Genomic DNA, 17644 nt, shown 5'->3' on the forward strand with positions numbered 1-17644 from the left:
AATATGATGATTGCTAACTAGTAAACCTAGTTTCAGCGAATCCTACCTAGTTTCAAACTAATTTTATTTCGCTTAAAAATATCTGAATTGTATTTAATAGATTTTTAGTTCAACCTAATTATCTATATATCGGCATTTCATCCTATCAGTTGAAAATTAATAAAGTAAAAGATCTTTCAAAGATAGTAACGGATACGGATTTTTCATTTCCCTCGGATATCCGCGGATACGGATATCCGGAACATCACTAGTAGGTACCTACTTACTATACTGATAGAACAACATATTTTTCTGTGGATGTTGTAGGAACGACGTAAACAAAAATAGTCTCTCGTGTGGGGCCGACCATAGGGTTATTATTGCTCCACCAAAGTCCTTGACATGACCAAAGTTAATAGGTAGATAAAGTACCTAATTGATTTTTACTACAATGTTTTTATTTTCACGGAAATAGGTACTTAAGTATAACATACAACGTATATATAGTGTATGTATGTAATGTTTTAAGTTAATGATTCAATATTTCCGTGTTCATAATAGACGATATAAAATCACTTCTGGGTGATAGAACATAAACCATATAAGGCATATAACAACACTTTAATTTATAATTCAATACCTACATAAATAGTGTCTAAGTATGAAGGTAGGTACTTATGTACATAACTATTACGTAGGTATTTACAGCAGGAAGGTGCTTTAGAAGTTGAAATTCTAATTATAATTTATTGTAGATAATTAGGATACTTATGTTTGTTATATTTAGTGTGGCTCCATGTTGTCTACCGATGAGATATAGCTCTGCCCACCCCGATAAGGGATTACGAGCATAGGATGTCTCTGTCAGACATCATTCATTTTTGTAATTTATCAGCGATTTTCCTGAGCGGGTATAATTGTCATGTATTTATAATGTTCCATATTTATAGCGTGTTTCTCAGTAATTAGATCATTGTTTGCGTTCAATACAGTTTATTGGCTTTTAATAGCTGTTGCTTTAGGGAAATGTGAGTCAGTGTGCCTTGACAGTGACTCTGAAATGTGCGAACCATGTGTGGTCGTGTCTATAGTACGGACTTCGGAACAAATATGCAATGCGCAAAATAAGTGCTACTTATTTACGATTGATGCATCTTTCCAGGCTACGGTCCCCAAAAAAATATAGATGGCGCTGTACAAATTTGCCTTTTTTAATCTTCTAATTTCATGGATAACAGCATATCTTTTATCTTTATTTTTGAGTATAAATGATGACCCTTGTTATTACACCCAGGCACAACACATCTTCTACCCATTACTATTGTTAGCAACAGCCACAATTATTTTTATTCTGCCTCTGCCATTAGATTCTTGAATAATTGTGTACCCTATTTTTTTTTTTGGTAGCCTGGGAAGTCCTTTCTTTAGGAATATAGTCGTGAGCTTATGTTATTGATTTTGCGAAATTAGAATTCTTAGCCAAACAAAAATCTCAAAAAAAAATCACAAAATAATCAAATCAATCATTTTTCTCAAGGAAAAATCTTTTTGTAATTATTTCCTTTTATTTTGGTGCAATAAAGTGTATTTGTATTGTACCTATTGTATTGTAAAAATCATTTTGATTTGAAATGGCCAGTACTGCATTTCACAGGTAGGTAGGTTTCATGGGAGATTTCATAGGTAAATATTACACAGGCCTGCAACAGTCGTTGAGAATTTTTACTTACTTATAAAATACTTTAAAACAGAACTGCCAAGGAGCAGGGAAATTGCAAAGGAGATGCACTATAACTTAATTTTACCTACAAAATATCTGAAAATATTTATTACACTATCGTAAACTGCACACGTAGTGCATGTAATCTGAAGGAAACATAAATACAACTACAGCTTTTTGTAAGTCCGCACTATGAATACGAACGGGTAACGTGATAATTGGAAGCGAATGTATGATCCGTTACGTTTCCTAAAACATCTCTTGAGGTAAACAAATGCACCCATGTGTGTCATCCGGCCGATACTGACACCCTATAAAACCTGGTTGTTGACAGCTGTTGGATTAAACTGGGATCAGCCTTTGACGATGCAACTTAGTTTGACGGCATTGATATTTTTGTGAACTTCAAATAATATCGACTAAAGCATTCCTTGAGCTCCCATCCAAAATGGCACTCACCAAGAAATTCTTCGCGATCTTTTTTCTAGTTCTCTTCGTATCCGTGATACAGACATATTCGAAGCCATTGGAAGAATCGAAATCGGCTGCTCCGCAAAATGACGAAGTGATGGAGGCAGCTGAATCTCAGAATCCGTTCCTACCGCGCTTCGCTATGAGAGTGCTGAAGCAGAGGCGACAGGAAGCCCAGCGGAGGAATAACCAGGGACAGAGGAGGAATAACTACGGACCAAAGGCTATTCCAACGGGACAAAGAAGGGTTAACCCCCAGGTCAAATGCTCTCATCAGGGTCACGGACAGTATTATGTAAGTTACTTATTTTTATTTAGTTATATGGATGATGTCCTCTGTGTGGTCTTCTATCGAGCGGGTTGTGAGGTGGATAGCTAACTTCAGCTACACTGATGCCAGGTTGGTTGGGTTGCGGGCAGTTTGACGTCACAACAATAACCCTCTGTGGTGTGTGGTAGGCACGCACTATGACTACCCTACCAAACAAGCTGCCTGATTCGATTCCCATTCGGGAATTTAGAAAACGTAACTAAGTTATGAGAATGTACCTAGGTATGTAGTGCAAATGTGGTGACTATTGTTTGCGATATGACTAACTTGCTGAGGCTGTTTCGAAAAGGTCAAAGTGAAAATAGATCCTAATTACTTGAACACATAAGATTTCCGTAAGTAGGTATAACGGCCCCCTTTCTTCGACCCAGATTATTGTAGTATAAATCTCTCGTCCCACTGTAAGTTGGTCAGAATTTCGCAGACAGTTCGAACTAAACCATTTCAATTGTTATTGTTGCAGAAAAAATGAATATCCACGTGATGTTGGTGTTGACGTTAGGGCTCGTCGGTGCGCTGGATATTCCAAAACAAACAGTTTCGACCAACAGTCAACTACCTTTGTCAGGGAGTGAATCAGAAGACAAACACGACGAAAAAATATCCAGTATTGGTGATTCAGAACATAAGGAAACAAAAGTGGAAACTACGCCTGAAAATACTGAAGCATTAAAGAACACTGGACGCTTGGAAATTATAATTGAAGAAACATTCAGCCCTGACGAACTAGTCCTACCGAAGATTGATGATGTGCCACAGAATGGTGCCATATTAGATGTACCAGAAACAACTTATATGGATAGTGATTTGGGGAGTGATGTGTTGGTTAATAAGGTTGAGGGTGAAATAATGGAGACCGCTGCGGGGTTTGTGCCAATTCCGATCATCAGAAAGCGTCAGCACGCGCGGCGGCGGCTGGCCCGCCCTCACAAACCTGCTAGACCTTCCCGCCGGTATTTCATGAAGAATCCCTACTGGACTCCCTACTATCTCTACCCGTATTACGGATTTTATCGCCCTAGCTCTCTGAGGTATTATTAAATTTAGGTATTCAAATGTAGCCCGAAGTGATTACTGCATAGAATTATTATTATCATTAAGTTATTTATTTTATTTCTGATAAGTTATATAAACAATAAAATCTTGTGAAATAAAAAGGACGTAGTTTTTCAATACATTTATTACTAAAAAATTCTCAACTAAAAGCATAAATGCCTTATTGATTTAATAATCATAATATATTATTGATTTTCATATTTACATGAAATGTAAAACTATTTGCTCGTAATCCCCATACTCTATTACAATAATTCAGGAAATACATTGTACGCTAGATTGTATTACAATTTAAAATTCATGGCAGTTACAATAAAATGGTTCTGTTCAACAATAACGTGGAGTCACCTCCTTTCCGATGTATTTATAACTACTACTGGATTGCTCGGTGAGATGTGGGTTGAGTACCCACAAACTGAGGTTCATCAAGCGATGAATTGACCTCTGACTACTCCAATTGAGAATATAGTCGTGAGCTTATGTTATATTATGTTTGTGTTATGCTGGATTCATAAAACAATAAATAAAAAAAACTACCTACACCTAATGACAATTCGTATCTCAGAACAATATAAGCGGTCATCTCATCACGTAGACACAATTCAAAAGGACATTAACAATATTAATATCTACATAGACAAAAAAACTTCCTTCGCCTCGATATTAAGACTTAAAATAAATACGTCATAAATAACACAATTACAATACAACCCTAAAAGGCTAAAACAACGGGAGTTGCGGATTGTACAGATGATTTGAGTAGAGTCAGAGTGAGGCATGTTCGCTTGTACTTGTGTCGGCGGTCACGGCTCGTGCGGCGAGTGTGACCGTGTGTGGCGTTCACTTGCCGGGGCCGACGAGAGCCTCGTCCATGAGCTCGTCGTCGGTGATGCAGGGCGAGTTGGAGTGCGGCGAGGGCGCCACCAGCGGCGAGGGCGCGGGGCTCTTGGCGAGCAGCGCGGGCGAGGCCGGGTACACGGGCCGCACCGCCACCAGCCCCGACACCTTGCTGCCCGACGACGACGAGAAGTCCAGCAGCATCTCGGCCGCCTCCTGCGGCGTGGTGGCTCCGCTACGCGGCACCGCCCCGCTCACCGGCGGCTTCATACACGACTCCGCCCCTTTCCTGTCCTCGCTCCCCTTCGGCGCCACGAACCCTTTCGCCATCTCAGTCTTAAAATCCAACGGCATCAGTGGGTACGAACTGCCGTATCCCTCTTTCGGGTCGTCTTTTCGTTGCGGACTCTCGCCCTTCGCTATACTGTCCGATATAGCTTTAGAATATTCTATAGGATTCGATTGGTCCCCTTTTACGGGCGGAACGGTCTTTGGACTCATGGACCCCATGTTTAGGAGCGGTTTGGGAACGTTTAAAGGGTATGAAGATTTCTGCAGAGATTCCGGGGTTCTAGAGTTAGGATTGTCGAAGTGAGGAAACGAGTACTTATTTTGCTCTAAGCTACGTGCGAAGTCATTCACCATGGAACGACTGTCGTATTGTGATACGGGACTGTTTTTATCCGGGGTAGTTTGATTCTTTAGTTTAGGAATTTGAAATTTACTTGTGTCGAGTGGTTTGATCAAACCTTCTACCAGGAAATTGGCATCTTTAGATGTCTTGAACCTATCTCCGTCACCGTCGTCTCTCGAGCCGCTGGGGCTGGAATGTCGCTCAGACTTGGAAGAAAATATGGAACGTTCAGAGTTACTCATGAGCTTTGTTTTAGATTTTTCTCGCTCTCTGTCCCTAATTATTTTAGACAGATCGGTGCTACTACTCTTAGGGGAACCGGAGCTTGGTTTGGAAGCGGACTTGGACAAGTTTATGCCGGCACTAGCGGAGCTGGATGATTTGGAATAAGGCACTTTAGGCGCGGTGCTTGGATTGCTAGAGGAGTCCGACGGACTCATGTTAGCTTTTGGGGGTGTAGAGGTGGGGGTGACATTACTAGACTTGGATGATTGCATCGCCTGAGTTTTCTTCGAAGCGGGTCCGCTTATAACACCCGGTTTGAGGCCTGTGTGAGTTTTGGGCGAGCCCTGGCTGGGTGGGGTCAATTGAGGTGAGGATTGCTTGCTAGAGCTTGAGCTGCTATAGTTTAGTTTTGAACTGCTACTAGAAGATTCTTTCGACCTACCCGTTTTATTTATAGTGATCTTCATTCCGTCTGAGCTGGGTTTTACCATGTACTCTTGATTTTTACTACTTTCACTTATTTTCGTACTGCTAGGTGTTGAGTTTTTTGAATCGGAAAATTTGTTAGTACTGGACGAGCTAGACTTGACTCCTAGTTCACTATCTGTGCCACAATGTTGAGCAGATTTTAGTTTGTCTATCACAGCACTGAGGGAACCTTTCCTATTGCGAGCTTGACTCGGCGCAGATTTGTTCACTTCTACATTTGGTGGGGAGATCAACGGCTCAGTCACCGGACTGTCGCAGGTCACGGGGGTTATTTCGAGTTGTTTTAGTTTCATCGGGTTTTTTAACTTGGGACTACTCCTGTCAGAACTAGAAAACGAAAGACTGGAATGTTTCTTTTCTTTGTCCCTGGAACTTGTTGAGCTGGAACTGTAACTGTCTTTGGATATCTTTTTCGATAAGTCGTACCCTGTCGTCCCGGACTTGCCTGACGGGGAGCCACTGGCAGCAGATTTCAGTGCTGACATACTGGGTTTTCCCGAACTCGAGGAGTTATGTTTAGGCGAAGATATGCTGTGGTTTTTTGGACTCGAGTAGCCCGGCAGGTGTTTGGGACTGTTCTGGACTGGCGAGTGTCGCGGACTACTATGATGGCTTGAACTCCCCGAGGGCTTGCCCAGGCCTTTGACGGTACTGGGGCTCGGCGACTTGGTTATTGACACAGACCTGCCATGTGTAGGACTGGGGCTGAACTTTCTCAGCAAAGAGTTTGGGGACGACGAGCGCATCGGTGAGCCATCAGTCGGCTTGATACTGACAGACACCGGTTTGGTCAAAGGGTCTTGTTTCGGTGGCACCTTCTCCGGCGGACCCATGGAGTCGTCCCTCCGTCTTTTCTTCTTCTTCTCTTTGCTGCGCTCCTCACTAGACTTACTTGATTTCTTCTCAGACCTGATGCGGTCATCGAGAGATTTTATTTGTGACGATGTTATCGGTGTGATGGTGATGGAGCTTGGTAAGGCAGCAGGGGGCGCAGACGAGATCGGAATGATTTCAATACCGGGTCGCCGGTCGAGACACAACATCGAGGTTAAACTGGACCCGGTACCGGAATTCTGCGGGTTCGCGGAGGTCGTCCCTATGGGAGTAATGCTTACGGAAGAAGGCATGTAAGATTTACCTTCAGTCAAGTCCAAGAGCAGGTTACGACTCCGTTCTTCTTTGTTTTTTAGCTTTTGCCTTTTATGATCAGACTTCTGAAAAGAATTCCTGTAACAAAATAAATATTTTACTAAATACATCAATCTTTACACGAAAAGACATTCTGCAAAGGCTTATAAATAAGTACATTCGTATAGTTATCCTTACCTGATCATGTCATCAGCCTCTCCATCGTTGGAGTTATCCATGTCCGAGGAAGCTCTGTTGTCCTGGTTCCCTAAAGCATCTGTGGCATCCATTCCCGACAGCTCCAAATCTGAAGCAAACTCATTCTGCGACACCGATGATTCTCGGCCTTCCATGTTCTCATTACTCGAATTGCTTTCGTCTTCATACTGGACGTAGCTCTCGGAGTTATCGCTGTCGCTGCCAGAATCGCCCATCTCGCTCATACCAGGTTTCCCTTTTTTCTGAGCCGTGGACCACGGGTCGCCGTCAGATTTTCGCTTCTTCGACTTTCGTTCTTCGTTCTGCGGCTTCATATCTGTACCCCCGTCAGTACACATCATCGATAAGTGGTGCTGTTGTTCGGAGAGATATGAACCTGGAAGTAAACAGTTCGATTACAATTCGTGGAACATGTTTGATCTTGGTATGGTCAGAAACGAAAACAAACATTTTAAACGAATCTTGTTTTCCTCATATCTCAACAGATAGATTAACCGGTATATCCATATTGGGACGAGTATCTGATCGAATAGTGGGTTGTGGCTCGGTTTCCTCGACAGGGATAACTGGCGCGATTGTATGTATGGTACGTACCTCCCTGGTGCGGATGGCTGACCCCGCCGGGGTAGAGCGGCCGCGCACCGGGCTCGGGCTTCACTTCGCCCCCGGGGTCGATGCCCCCCACGCCGCAGCTAAAATTTGAATCCAGCGCCGAGTAATTGCCATTCATTTGCTTCGTCGCCGCCTCGCGCTCCCAGATCTTTACTAGGGACCTGTGTACAGAATCAAGTTTTTTTTATCTATATGAATGAATAAGCTGTTTGTTACTTCTAACGCTTGATGAAGGTGGAGAAAGCAAAAAACGTATGTCAGAATCGAAGCAAATAGAATTTTCCGTGACCTCTGCTCCTCCCGGTGGGAACTTGGTGTGAGTTTATGTATGTATGTATGTTACTTCTACGCCTAAATCGCTGGACAAGTTTGTATGAAAATTATCACACAGGTAGATTGAAACCTCAATTGAAACCCTGGGAAGGACATAGGGTCGAAGTTAGATACTCTCCAGGTTAGGAGCTAGTTTTGTATTAGAGAAAACTACGTCTCACAATCTTCATTTTACCAAACTAATTTCAAAATAACATCATACCAAAAGTGAAGTAAGTCAGTGATATTTATACTTATTACGGGATTTTGTAACAGCACGGATCCTCACCTGAGCGTGATGGGTATGGAGTGGCTCTTCTGCAGTACTCTCGTGATGTACTCGTCGATGTGGTCCCTGGGCGGTGTATTGAGCGTGTAGACGGCGGCGCGCGGCGCGGCCGGGTCGGACAGCTCCAACTCTACCGTCGCCATACTCTCGTCCAAGGGGTGTTCCAGGGATATCGATATGTGTTGCCATGACAACGCGCTCACTTCGAACATCAACACGCTTTCTATGTCCACCGCTGTAGGACAAGAATGAGAATTGGGAGATTTAAACAAGAATTAGACAAGGATATTAGAATTGGGTATCCTAGGTCAAAGATAAATTAAGTAATTCTCATTACCAAATAAATACAGATCTAAAGGTCCAACAACGTTTTCTTTTTTCTACATAACATATTTATGAATTATGAAAAATATAATAATTGGCTCTAAGTTACCTACTTTCATAAAAAAAAATATAGTTTTTAACATCATTTGTTTCATGTTCAAGTCGCGAGTAAGTCGATGCGTGAACGGGGAACCTTAACTCGTCTGTCAAATTTGACAACTTGCGCTTTGACATTTACTCGCTCTACTCGCGCCGTTTACGTTAAGTAACGTAATTCTGTTTAATAGTACTAACTCTGTTTAGTCTGCAGTCGCACTGTAGAGGCCAGCAGTGCGTTGAACAGCGCCTGTTGTCTCAAGCAGGCCAGCAGCGGCGCCACGTGGGAAGGATGTGTAAACGGTACACTCGTCACCATGCAGCCCTCCAGCCCGCGAGACTCGCACAGGAAGTAGCATTGCGTCTGTTCTGGCAAGTTCTGGAACACACAAAACGACATTTTATATTCCGTGGTGTAAAAGTAAGATTCCGTGCTTCGGAAGGCAGGCTAAGCCGTTGGTCCCAGGCCCAAACACCTCCACCAACCCGCAGTGGAGCAGCGTGGCGGAGTATGCTCCGTACCCCCTCCGGTTGAATGAGGGGATGCCTGAGCCCAGCAGTGGGACGTATATAGGCTGTTTATGTTATGATGGTGGAAATGCAGCCGATTTTATCTTTCAAAAGTAAAACAGAAAATCTTTCGAGACGATATATCGTCATATGTGAAAATGTAGAATGTTTGAACTTTACAAGTATACAAGTATAAGTGTCAGTAGTTTACAAGTATTAAATAACGGTACGTATTTTGGCAGAAAATTAATTTTATTTTACTTTGAAAGTCAGACCCTACAATCACAGGTGGGGTTAAGAAATACTAAGGTGAGAGAGAGAGAGAGAGGGTTTTAAAGTAATAAGAGTAGCGTTATCTTGTTCTTACACTTATAATAAGCTAAGAATTGCCGCTATTTGTTTTTGTTCGCCAGGTTACGTATAGTCATGAGCAATATAATGTACCCACTTTAGGACTCTGTCGCACTAACATATATTTGACATTCAGTGAGACTTACAGTTCAATTTGTCAAAAAAGTTAATGTGACATGGTACCAAAGTGTATACATATAATTGCTCGTGACCGTACTATCGACAAACGGGGGCACTAAATTTTATTTCATATTTCATAGTATTTTTTTGTACTTTTTACGTTTCTATTATATCATTTTAAGGTTATTTTTTCTTGATGTTTTTGTATTGTTACTGTGGCGTTCTCTAATAATATATAGTTTCTTTCCTTCCTTTAATTACGATGATAGTTCATCGTTGTTTATACCGATGTCCATAACGAAAATGGGCTGTTGAATAAAACTATGTACTTACAACAAAAAGCCCTTTGCTGAGGTTGAGCTCGATGGTCTTCCCGGGGGCCAGCTTGTTGTACGCCTGCTGCGCCACCAGACCCAACATCGGTTTCGCGTTCGCCCAGTCGCCCGCTACTTCCACCTTTCCAACAAAAGGACGAATATCATTACATAAGTCATACAAACTTTGCCACCCCTTTTTACCCCCTTAGGACTTGAATTCCGCAAAGACCCGTCTTATTGCGCATCTACGTTCTAAAAGGAACTCCCAAGCAAAATTTTAAGACTCCTAGCATTTGTAGTTACTGAGATTTCGTGATGAATCAGTCAGTGAGTGAGTGACAATTCACTTTTACATATAGATAAAATACATACATAAATTCATGTCCTTGGTCTCTAAAGGGGTGGTCAGGATAACAATATAATCAGAAGACAATTTACAGACAGAGATTTTCTATTTAACTTATTTAAGAATTTTAATCAAGGAAAATGTAATAATAAGTCCAACATTTTATCACGTTTTTCTATGACGTCACAGTGTGTTTTTTTATAAAATTTTCTTAGTAATTTCGGGTTTTGACGTTTAGTAAAAAGTAACTGATTTGACTAGTAGGACACTAGTCTATTAGCTACGATAAACAACATAAAGACTAGAATATTCAGTGGTATAGATAGTAATGGCAAAGTGGAGTACCTCGGTAGTGGCGTGTATGAGCTTGGCGAGCGCGGCGCAGAGCGGCGTGGGTTGCGACAGCTTGAGCGTGAAGCAGGCTGGTAGCATGGCGCTGTTCTGTGGCACCAGCTGCGCGTACACCGGCCCGTTCCTGACCACAACACCATAGAATAAGGAATAATACTACGTATAGAACAGCAACTCTACGCTCCCCCTCCGCTCCCCACCAGCGGCTGAGCTAGGTTTACCTCACCCCCCCTCGGTCTTACTTTAGTCTTCAACCATATGGGCTTCACACACACACATGCGCGTGTGCGATAACGTCAATGTATAGTGTCTGTGTAAAACGAGGTGTTTCGTTTGAAGTGTCCAGGGCGTGACCACACCAACACTTATTACAAATAATGTTTTAAATTATATGTATATAATACGTAATAAACCCTTTATCGAACTCCGGATTTGCATCAATGAGCATTTGCACACAAGAATATTTTCATTATGGTGGCAAATAAAATTCTACAAGATACGGAATGCCATTGAGATGCCAAACGAAGAATAATAAAACTTACACTTTTGCCCCGCGTTGCCCGCCGGATATGATAGGCGAGAGCTGTAGTTTATTAGCCGTGGAGCCTTCAAGTAACACTGTAGCGGAGTGTCCGATGGGAGTATGTGAAGGCGCGACCAGGGCCGCCGCCCCACTGTTGGCGCATGGCTTGCCGTTAGTGAGCAGCTCTGACGTCAGAGGTTGTAGGCCTTTGTCCTTGTCCAATAGCTCGTACGGCGACACGAAGTAGGTTAGCCGCATCGCGTGGCCTGTTATAGTAAGATGTGAAGGGTTAGGGAAGTCCTGTGTAGTCACAGTATAGCTAAGAAAAAAATCCTTAAACCTGACCAGATATGGACCAAGCAAATGTGTAAATTAAAATTAAAGGTCGTAAGGTCACGGATAAATTATGCAATTCTAATTACCAAATAAAGACAAATCTAAAACTAACGAAAAACATTTAAATTATACGGCTTATTAATGAATTTTAATTTAGAAAAATGTAGTAATAAGTCCGGCATTTTATCACGTTTTTCTATGACGTCAGAGTGTGCATATTCATAAAAAAATCATAGTAATTTCATGTTTTAATATAGTAAAAAGTTTTTGATTTGACTAGTCGGATCTCCTGTGGATCTTTGTTTTCGAGTATGTAATCATAAATTGTTTGAAACAGACACGTAAGGCATATGATAATGAATTCATTTGTGGTTGTAAGTTTATGTATGTATATCTACATACTGTATGGTATACATATGTGGTATGGCAGCGGCGTAAATTATAGCCTACCTCCTCGTCTCCTCTGCAGGAAGCCAATAGGGCTCTTGTGCACCTGCGCCCAGGGGTCCTTGATGAAGCTCTGCAGCTGTCGCATGGTGCACAAGTCTTCCTCCAAGCTCTGCAGTGCACTGAACGCTTTGCACTTCACCTGCAATGTTACGTTACAAACTTGTTTCAGGCTACAAAGGGTAATAGAAATACCTTAACCTAAGTATCTTTTTTTTTAAAAAAAAAATAGGGATCATTACAAATCATTCATTTATTTATATAAATAAGGATGGAAGCAAGCGAGTCATTCCCGACACAAATCTTTTTAGTACTTAATGGGAAGACTTATTCACATATTCTTATGTTGATTTGGAAAATAAACTACTTTTTTTTACAATTGCATCACACACATCATTACAACAACAACCTAGAACTTCAAACTCCTGAGTCTTATACAGCGGAGTCAACATTTGTATGGAATGGTAGGTCTACTTTAACACGAAATTGCTGGTGCTTGCTTGCAGTGCAGTCATATTTTTTTAAATAGAACAATTATCTCTTTGCTTTACTTACTTTCTTTTCAGCATTTAATTGATAAACCGCAGTTAATCCTTCCAACTGTGCAGTGAAGTCAGCGAAATCTCCACGAGATATACATGCCACAAGCTCTTCACAACTTTGCTGCTCAATCTAGAATAATGCAAATAAATTATGTTGGTTACACTACTATGTTATACATATAACTTGAGAACATGTTAATATTTCTTAACAGAATATAAGCTCTGGGTTATAAATTGAATTTCAACAAACTGTTTTCTGACAAGAGATATAGTCATCACAAGATGAACTAAGTATCCGCACCTCACCAAGCTTTCTGTTGAGCTTTGTGTTTCTGATACTTTTTAAGTATATATAACACACATATTTTCCTTTGTAACTTTTGTAGAAGAGAAGAATATTCCCATTACCTTTCCTTCATGATGAATTTTCACGTCTTTAACAGATCCTGATGACTCAACGAGGATCTCAAGATAAAACATGTCTGATGATATGAACAGATTCACTCCTGATGTTCCCACCACAAATTTTAATCTGAAACATAGATTTTTATAGTAATTTCCAACTTATACTACTGCTTAATGCTTATGTGTTGTTGTTTGAGTTTACTATGTACCTACATAATGATATACCTACAATATAGCCACAATTGTTGACTTTTAAATTACAGGTTAGCATGGCATCACAGAAAAAGAGATTAGGTAAGTAAGTTCTTACAGCAGTTTATATTTTTTATTTATTACGCTGATTGGTAAGTAAATTAAGATTATTAAGAATACTTATTAAAATTAATCCGAATAACAATTGTACTTATTTAGCAACAAGCCAATTATTTCATTTAATTCATACCTACAAATTACAAGAATATTTATCATAACATTGTCACAAGATGAAGAGTGTGTTTCATTATAATAATTTTCTAGTGTTGCACTAGTGGGGACTCATTGCATGCATAATAGGCTATTTGACAACTTAGTAGATGAAAAATTTCTATGGAACTAGAACAAGACAGTACTATCTTGTGATGTCATCAATAAAAGCAGTAAAAAGTCAGACTTGTTGTTACTAAGGTCATAATTAAATTTCGAAAATAAGCAAAACAAGCTGAGATTGATTTTTGACCATGTTAGAGTGGCTTCTATTTCGAGATTAGCATTTTATAATTTATCGTTGACCCAGTCAAATACTCTATTGGCATGTTATGAGTAGTATAAAAGTAGTTATACAAGGAATGTTGCAGGTACATACCCAAGTTGTCTAGACAAGCATTCCAGCCTTTCTATAAGGCTCTGCAGTGAGCTAACTTTGATACAGTGCTGCAGGCTGTCCAAACACTTCTGCAAGATCATACGGTCTGCACTGTCCACCGCCCATCGCTTGTCCTGCACCACATCAACACTAAACTTTAATATTTTGGTATGCATTGAACCCGCAGTGGAGCAGCGTGGTGGAGTATGCTCCATACCCTCTCCGGTTGATTGAGAGGAGGCCTGTGCCCAGCAGTGGGACGTATATAGGCTATTTATGTTATGTTATGTATGCATTGAACAATGTGAGTATAGAGAATTTGTTGTGGCCGGTTGGGAATCAGGCCCGATTTTCTGGATGTAATCTATTAATTTTTAATAACCAATGTCAGTATTATAGTGAACCAATGAACTTTCAATTTAATTGATACCAATACTCTTAACACATTTAAAATGTAGTGTATTTGTGTATTTATATTATTAAACAACGTACCAGTAAAGCCATTCGCACAGCTTTTGATGTCTCTGTCAGATTTTTGTACTGTGAAGTCTTCGACCTCAGTTTCTCCATCAGAATCTCCTTTTGGAGTTCTTTGGACTTGTCCACCAATCCATTTACTGGAGCCATCACTAAAGCCTTACTGTCCGTCATTTTTACCGATTGTATTACACTTATCTCACACACAATTACAATTTTAAGGATGCATAAAACAACAATTATGATAGATGAAATTATAACAGTTATACGTTAGGAAAATACTTTTTCATCACTTAAAGCTAAAATACTTAAAGTAATTTTGATGAATTTGAATAAAATTAAAATAAAATCATCACTGTTTGTTAAAAATAATCTTTTCTTTCTTTCGACGTGCTATGGCGAACTGTCATTTTCATTTTCACGCGAGAAAGATGCCATTTGTTATAATGCAAGAAAATAAAGAGATCAGTTTGAGAAATATCATGGCGCTAGTTAATACGAAACGGTAATAAGAGTGAAAGAGAAATCCGAGAGTTTGTTTATATTCCATTTATTTTCAATTTGGAAGAGTTATATAGCAATGCGTTCGGAAACTTGTATGGGCTAATTTATAATTATACTAAAAATTATTATAAAACATTGTAAATAATATAAATTCTCACATATTATTATTTTATCTTAGATGGTTATTATTCTTAAGGATCACTAGGATTATTATAAGACACGACAATAGACACATCATTAAGTGCCGCCCTCTATTGAGAAAGCTGTATACTAATACTGAAGAATTTGAAAAGTTCCTATAGGCGCGTTTTTTACGTAGTTTCGAGATGAGTTCGTGATTATGCGATTATCATGATCATTGTGTTGTGATCATTAGACAAAAAAGAAGATCTATACATATTCGTAAAATTATTGTCAAAACTTGAACATGATATTTTTAGATTCCGTCTGATAAAGCTTTTTTATCAAGTTCCTATTTATTATACCGGTGGGTTGGTTATTCGCAAATAATAATTGAATTGAATTGAGGTACAGTCATGAGCATTATCACGTACCCACTTTAGAACCCTGTTGCACTAAATATTTGACATTTAATGTGACTTACAGTTCAATTTGTGAAAAAAGTTAATGTGACATGGTACTAAAGTGTATATGTATAGGTAGTACCTACTAACACTGCCTGTTACTGTACGTAGAACTGATTACGAGTTCCATTTTACTGTCAACTCAATTGTGCCGAATGTGCAATTCAGTCGTTTCCAATTCAATATTAGGTAGGATATTTGTTTGGGAATGTTTATGACAAATAAGGATTCATTGTACGAATGCCTTACCTACTCATTGTCTGTGTCATTGCGCCATTTCGCAAAATAAGTGAGGAATTAGATTCGTACTTAATTAAATTGTATCAGAGTTCAAAACATGTTTCATTCATACATATTATTTAGTGCCTAGGAAAAAGCACTTGCTAAAGAGAATTATGTAAGTACATAGTATGTGTTTCCCACATTATTAACTAATTTGCTAGGTGTACTGTATACTTACTGACTGACATATCTAAGAGAATATATCTAAATAATCACAAGAACGGCCTCCATGGTCCAGTGGTCGGGCGTTGGGCTTATGACCCGGAGGTCCCGGGTTCGAATTCCGGTGGGGATATATCACACACTGATTTTTAATTGTACGAAAGTAAAATGATTCGTGCTTCGGAAGGCACTTTAAATCTTTGGTCCCGGTTACTGATTTAAGTAGTTAGTCGTTACATGAGCCATGTCAGGGGCTCAATCCTAACCGTGACTTCAGGGTTAATGAGGTCGGTCATCCACCTCACAACCTACACGATAGAAGAATACTTTGGTTAACGAATATAATGGATGTAAAACGGGAATTTATCTTAGAGGGCCTACATGACGGATCTCTCGTTTTGTTCGTATATTACGCCACGCCGGTGAAAGCCTCTGAGGGTATCACCCTCCACCCTTTAAGCAAAACGTCACGGGTAGTTAGTAACGCGTCATCGTTACTAACTACCGCAGGCTCTATCCTGGAAGAAGGCAAGACGCATTTCCTTAGTTCTTCATAATCTATCTCATTTTATTCCATGGTATAAAATACAATAAAATACGACAACAAAGAGGAGCTCGGTGGCGCAGCGGTAAACGCGCTCGGTCTGCGATTGTTGAAGTTAAGCAACTTTCGTAAAGGCCGGTCATAGGATGGGTGACCACAAAAAAAAAAGTTTTCATCTCGAGCTCCTCCGTGCTCCGGAAGACACGTTAAGCCGTTGGTCCCGGCTGCATTAGCATTCGTTAATAACCATCGATCCGCACTGGGCCTGCGTGATGGTTTAAGGCCCGATCTCCCAAATCTCTCTCTCCCGATCTCGTCAAATTACGTTCTTTACATCATTGCTTCCCCAAGCTTGCTTCTAATTCTTGTACAAAAATATTCTACTAATTAGTAAATACCTATTTTTTATATTTCATCCTGGGTATGTTCCTATAAGTACTAATTAATAAGTAAGTGACAAGGTCCTAAGTGTATAGTTTCATTTTTGAAATGTAGAATTGTTACTTAGTATAGAGGGTGTTAGTGACATCGTAACGACGGATTATAATATCATATCGAGTTTTTTGTGTTCTTCAAAAACATTTTCAATTCAATACTTTTGCGATGGAAGATTCCAATTGATATTAACTCAGAATAATGAGCTGAATCATCCTCCTCAGTATTTGTTATGATGTCACTTACATCCTGTACAAGTACATACAAGTAGGCATACAAATGTATGTAAGAATCATGGTCTGAACCATCCCTCAAAGTTTTCGTTACGATATCATTGACACTCTGTATAAGCTATAAATAAAGGCACCCAGAACCCACCAGCGCGAAATAATTCGGGATTCGGTTGCTGGCAAAAATAGGCTGCGCAACTAGGTGAGGAACTATTTCCAATGATTGTCGAATTTGTTTTAGAATTCATATTTGGATCATAAATGAACAACCATCGTGAGGAAACCCATATTCTCAAGAAACGCATTTTCGGAGGTATGTGACCTAACCTGTATTGGGCTGGTTTTCTCTTCGCTGGTTGGAAGGCTAGACAGGCCGTCGCTTCTGTAAAAAACTGGACCTGTCAAATCTTCAGGTTAGGTGAGCGGACCCTGTGAAAAACGGGAGATGATGAACTAGGTGAGGAAATATTATACAACTGCATTTATTTTGTTGATAGTTCAACCACAAATTACTTAATAGGCGCAACCTTGTGGTGGTATCACCTCTGTAAGGCCCTTACATATTATTGTGAATGGGGTGTTAGGTACTGAAGAAGACAGCTGACAGTAGCTTAC

At 40.1% G+C, this 17644-nt stretch overlaps 2 protein-coding genes and 1 non-coding gene across 3 annotated transcripts; 2 read left to right on the top strand and 1 right to left on the bottom strand.

Annotated features, from left to right (window-relative positions):
* The first annotated feature begins 2029 nt into the window (after nt 1-2029).
* On the top strand, nt 2030-3661 carry LOC126372063 (uncharacterized). Its single transcript, XM_050017587.1, has 2 exons — nt 2030-2465; nt 2965-3661. Exon 2 carries the CDS (start codon nt 2970-2972, stop codon nt 3540-3542), a length of 573 nt encoding a protein of 190 aa, XP_049873544.1. The 5' UTR covers nt 2030-2465; nt 2965-2969; the 3' UTR covers nt 3543-3661.
* A 4-nt stretch (nt 3662-3665) lies between these two features.
* Nucleotides 3666-14686, bottom strand: LOC126372062 (mediator of RNA polymerase II transcription subunit 1). Its single transcript, XM_050017586.1, has 13 exons — nt 14304-14686; nt 13812-13945; nt 12974-13097; nt 12579-12695; nt 12027-12165; nt 11260-11506; nt 10712-10841; nt 10037-10159; nt 8921-9101; nt 8303-8537; nt 7684-7862; nt 7069-7465; nt 3666-6969 (listed from the first exon to the last, which is right to left on the bottom strand). The coding sequence occupies exons 1-13, from the start codon at nt 14460-14462 to the stop codon at nt 4398-4400; spliced, it is 4737 nt and encodes a 1578-aa protein (XP_049873543.1). The 5' UTR covers nt 14463-14686; the 3' UTR covers nt 3666-4397.
* A 1195-nt stretch (nt 14687-15881) lies between these two features.
* Trnai-uau (transfer RNA isoleucine (anticodon UAU)) lies at nt 15882-15953 on the top strand. Its single transcript has one exon. It is a non-coding gene; the product is annotated as a tRNA-Ile (tRNA).
* The last annotated feature ends 1691 nt before the right edge of the window (nt 15954-17644 follow it).

This window comes from Pectinophora gossypiella, chromosome 13, assembly GCF_024362695.1.
Source record: "Pectinophora gossypiella chromosome 13, ilPecGoss1.1, whole genome shotgun sequence".
NCBI lineage: Eukaryota > Metazoa > Arthropoda > Insecta > Lepidoptera > Gelechiidae > Pectinophora > Pectinophora gossypiella.

Excerpts from the sequence above, each read along its gene's own strand:
- LOC126372062 (XM_050017586.1), bottom strand. The coding sequence starts at position 14,462 with ATGACGGACAGTAAGGCTTTAGTGATGGCTCCAGTAAATGGATTGGTG. Across the intron at positions 13,098-13,811 it reads TGCTTGTCTAGACAACTTGG|ATTAAAATTTGTGGTGGGAA; the intron begins GTATGTACCTGC and ends TCTATGTTTCAG. Across the intron at positions 7,466-7,683 it reads CAGCCATCCGCACCAGGGAG|GTTCATATCTCTCCGAACAA; the intron begins GTACGTACCATA and ends GTTTACTTCCAG.
- LOC126372063 (XM_050017587.1), top strand. The coding sequence starts at position 2,970 with ATGAATATCCACGTGATGTTGGTGTTGACGTTAGGGCTCGTCGGTGCG.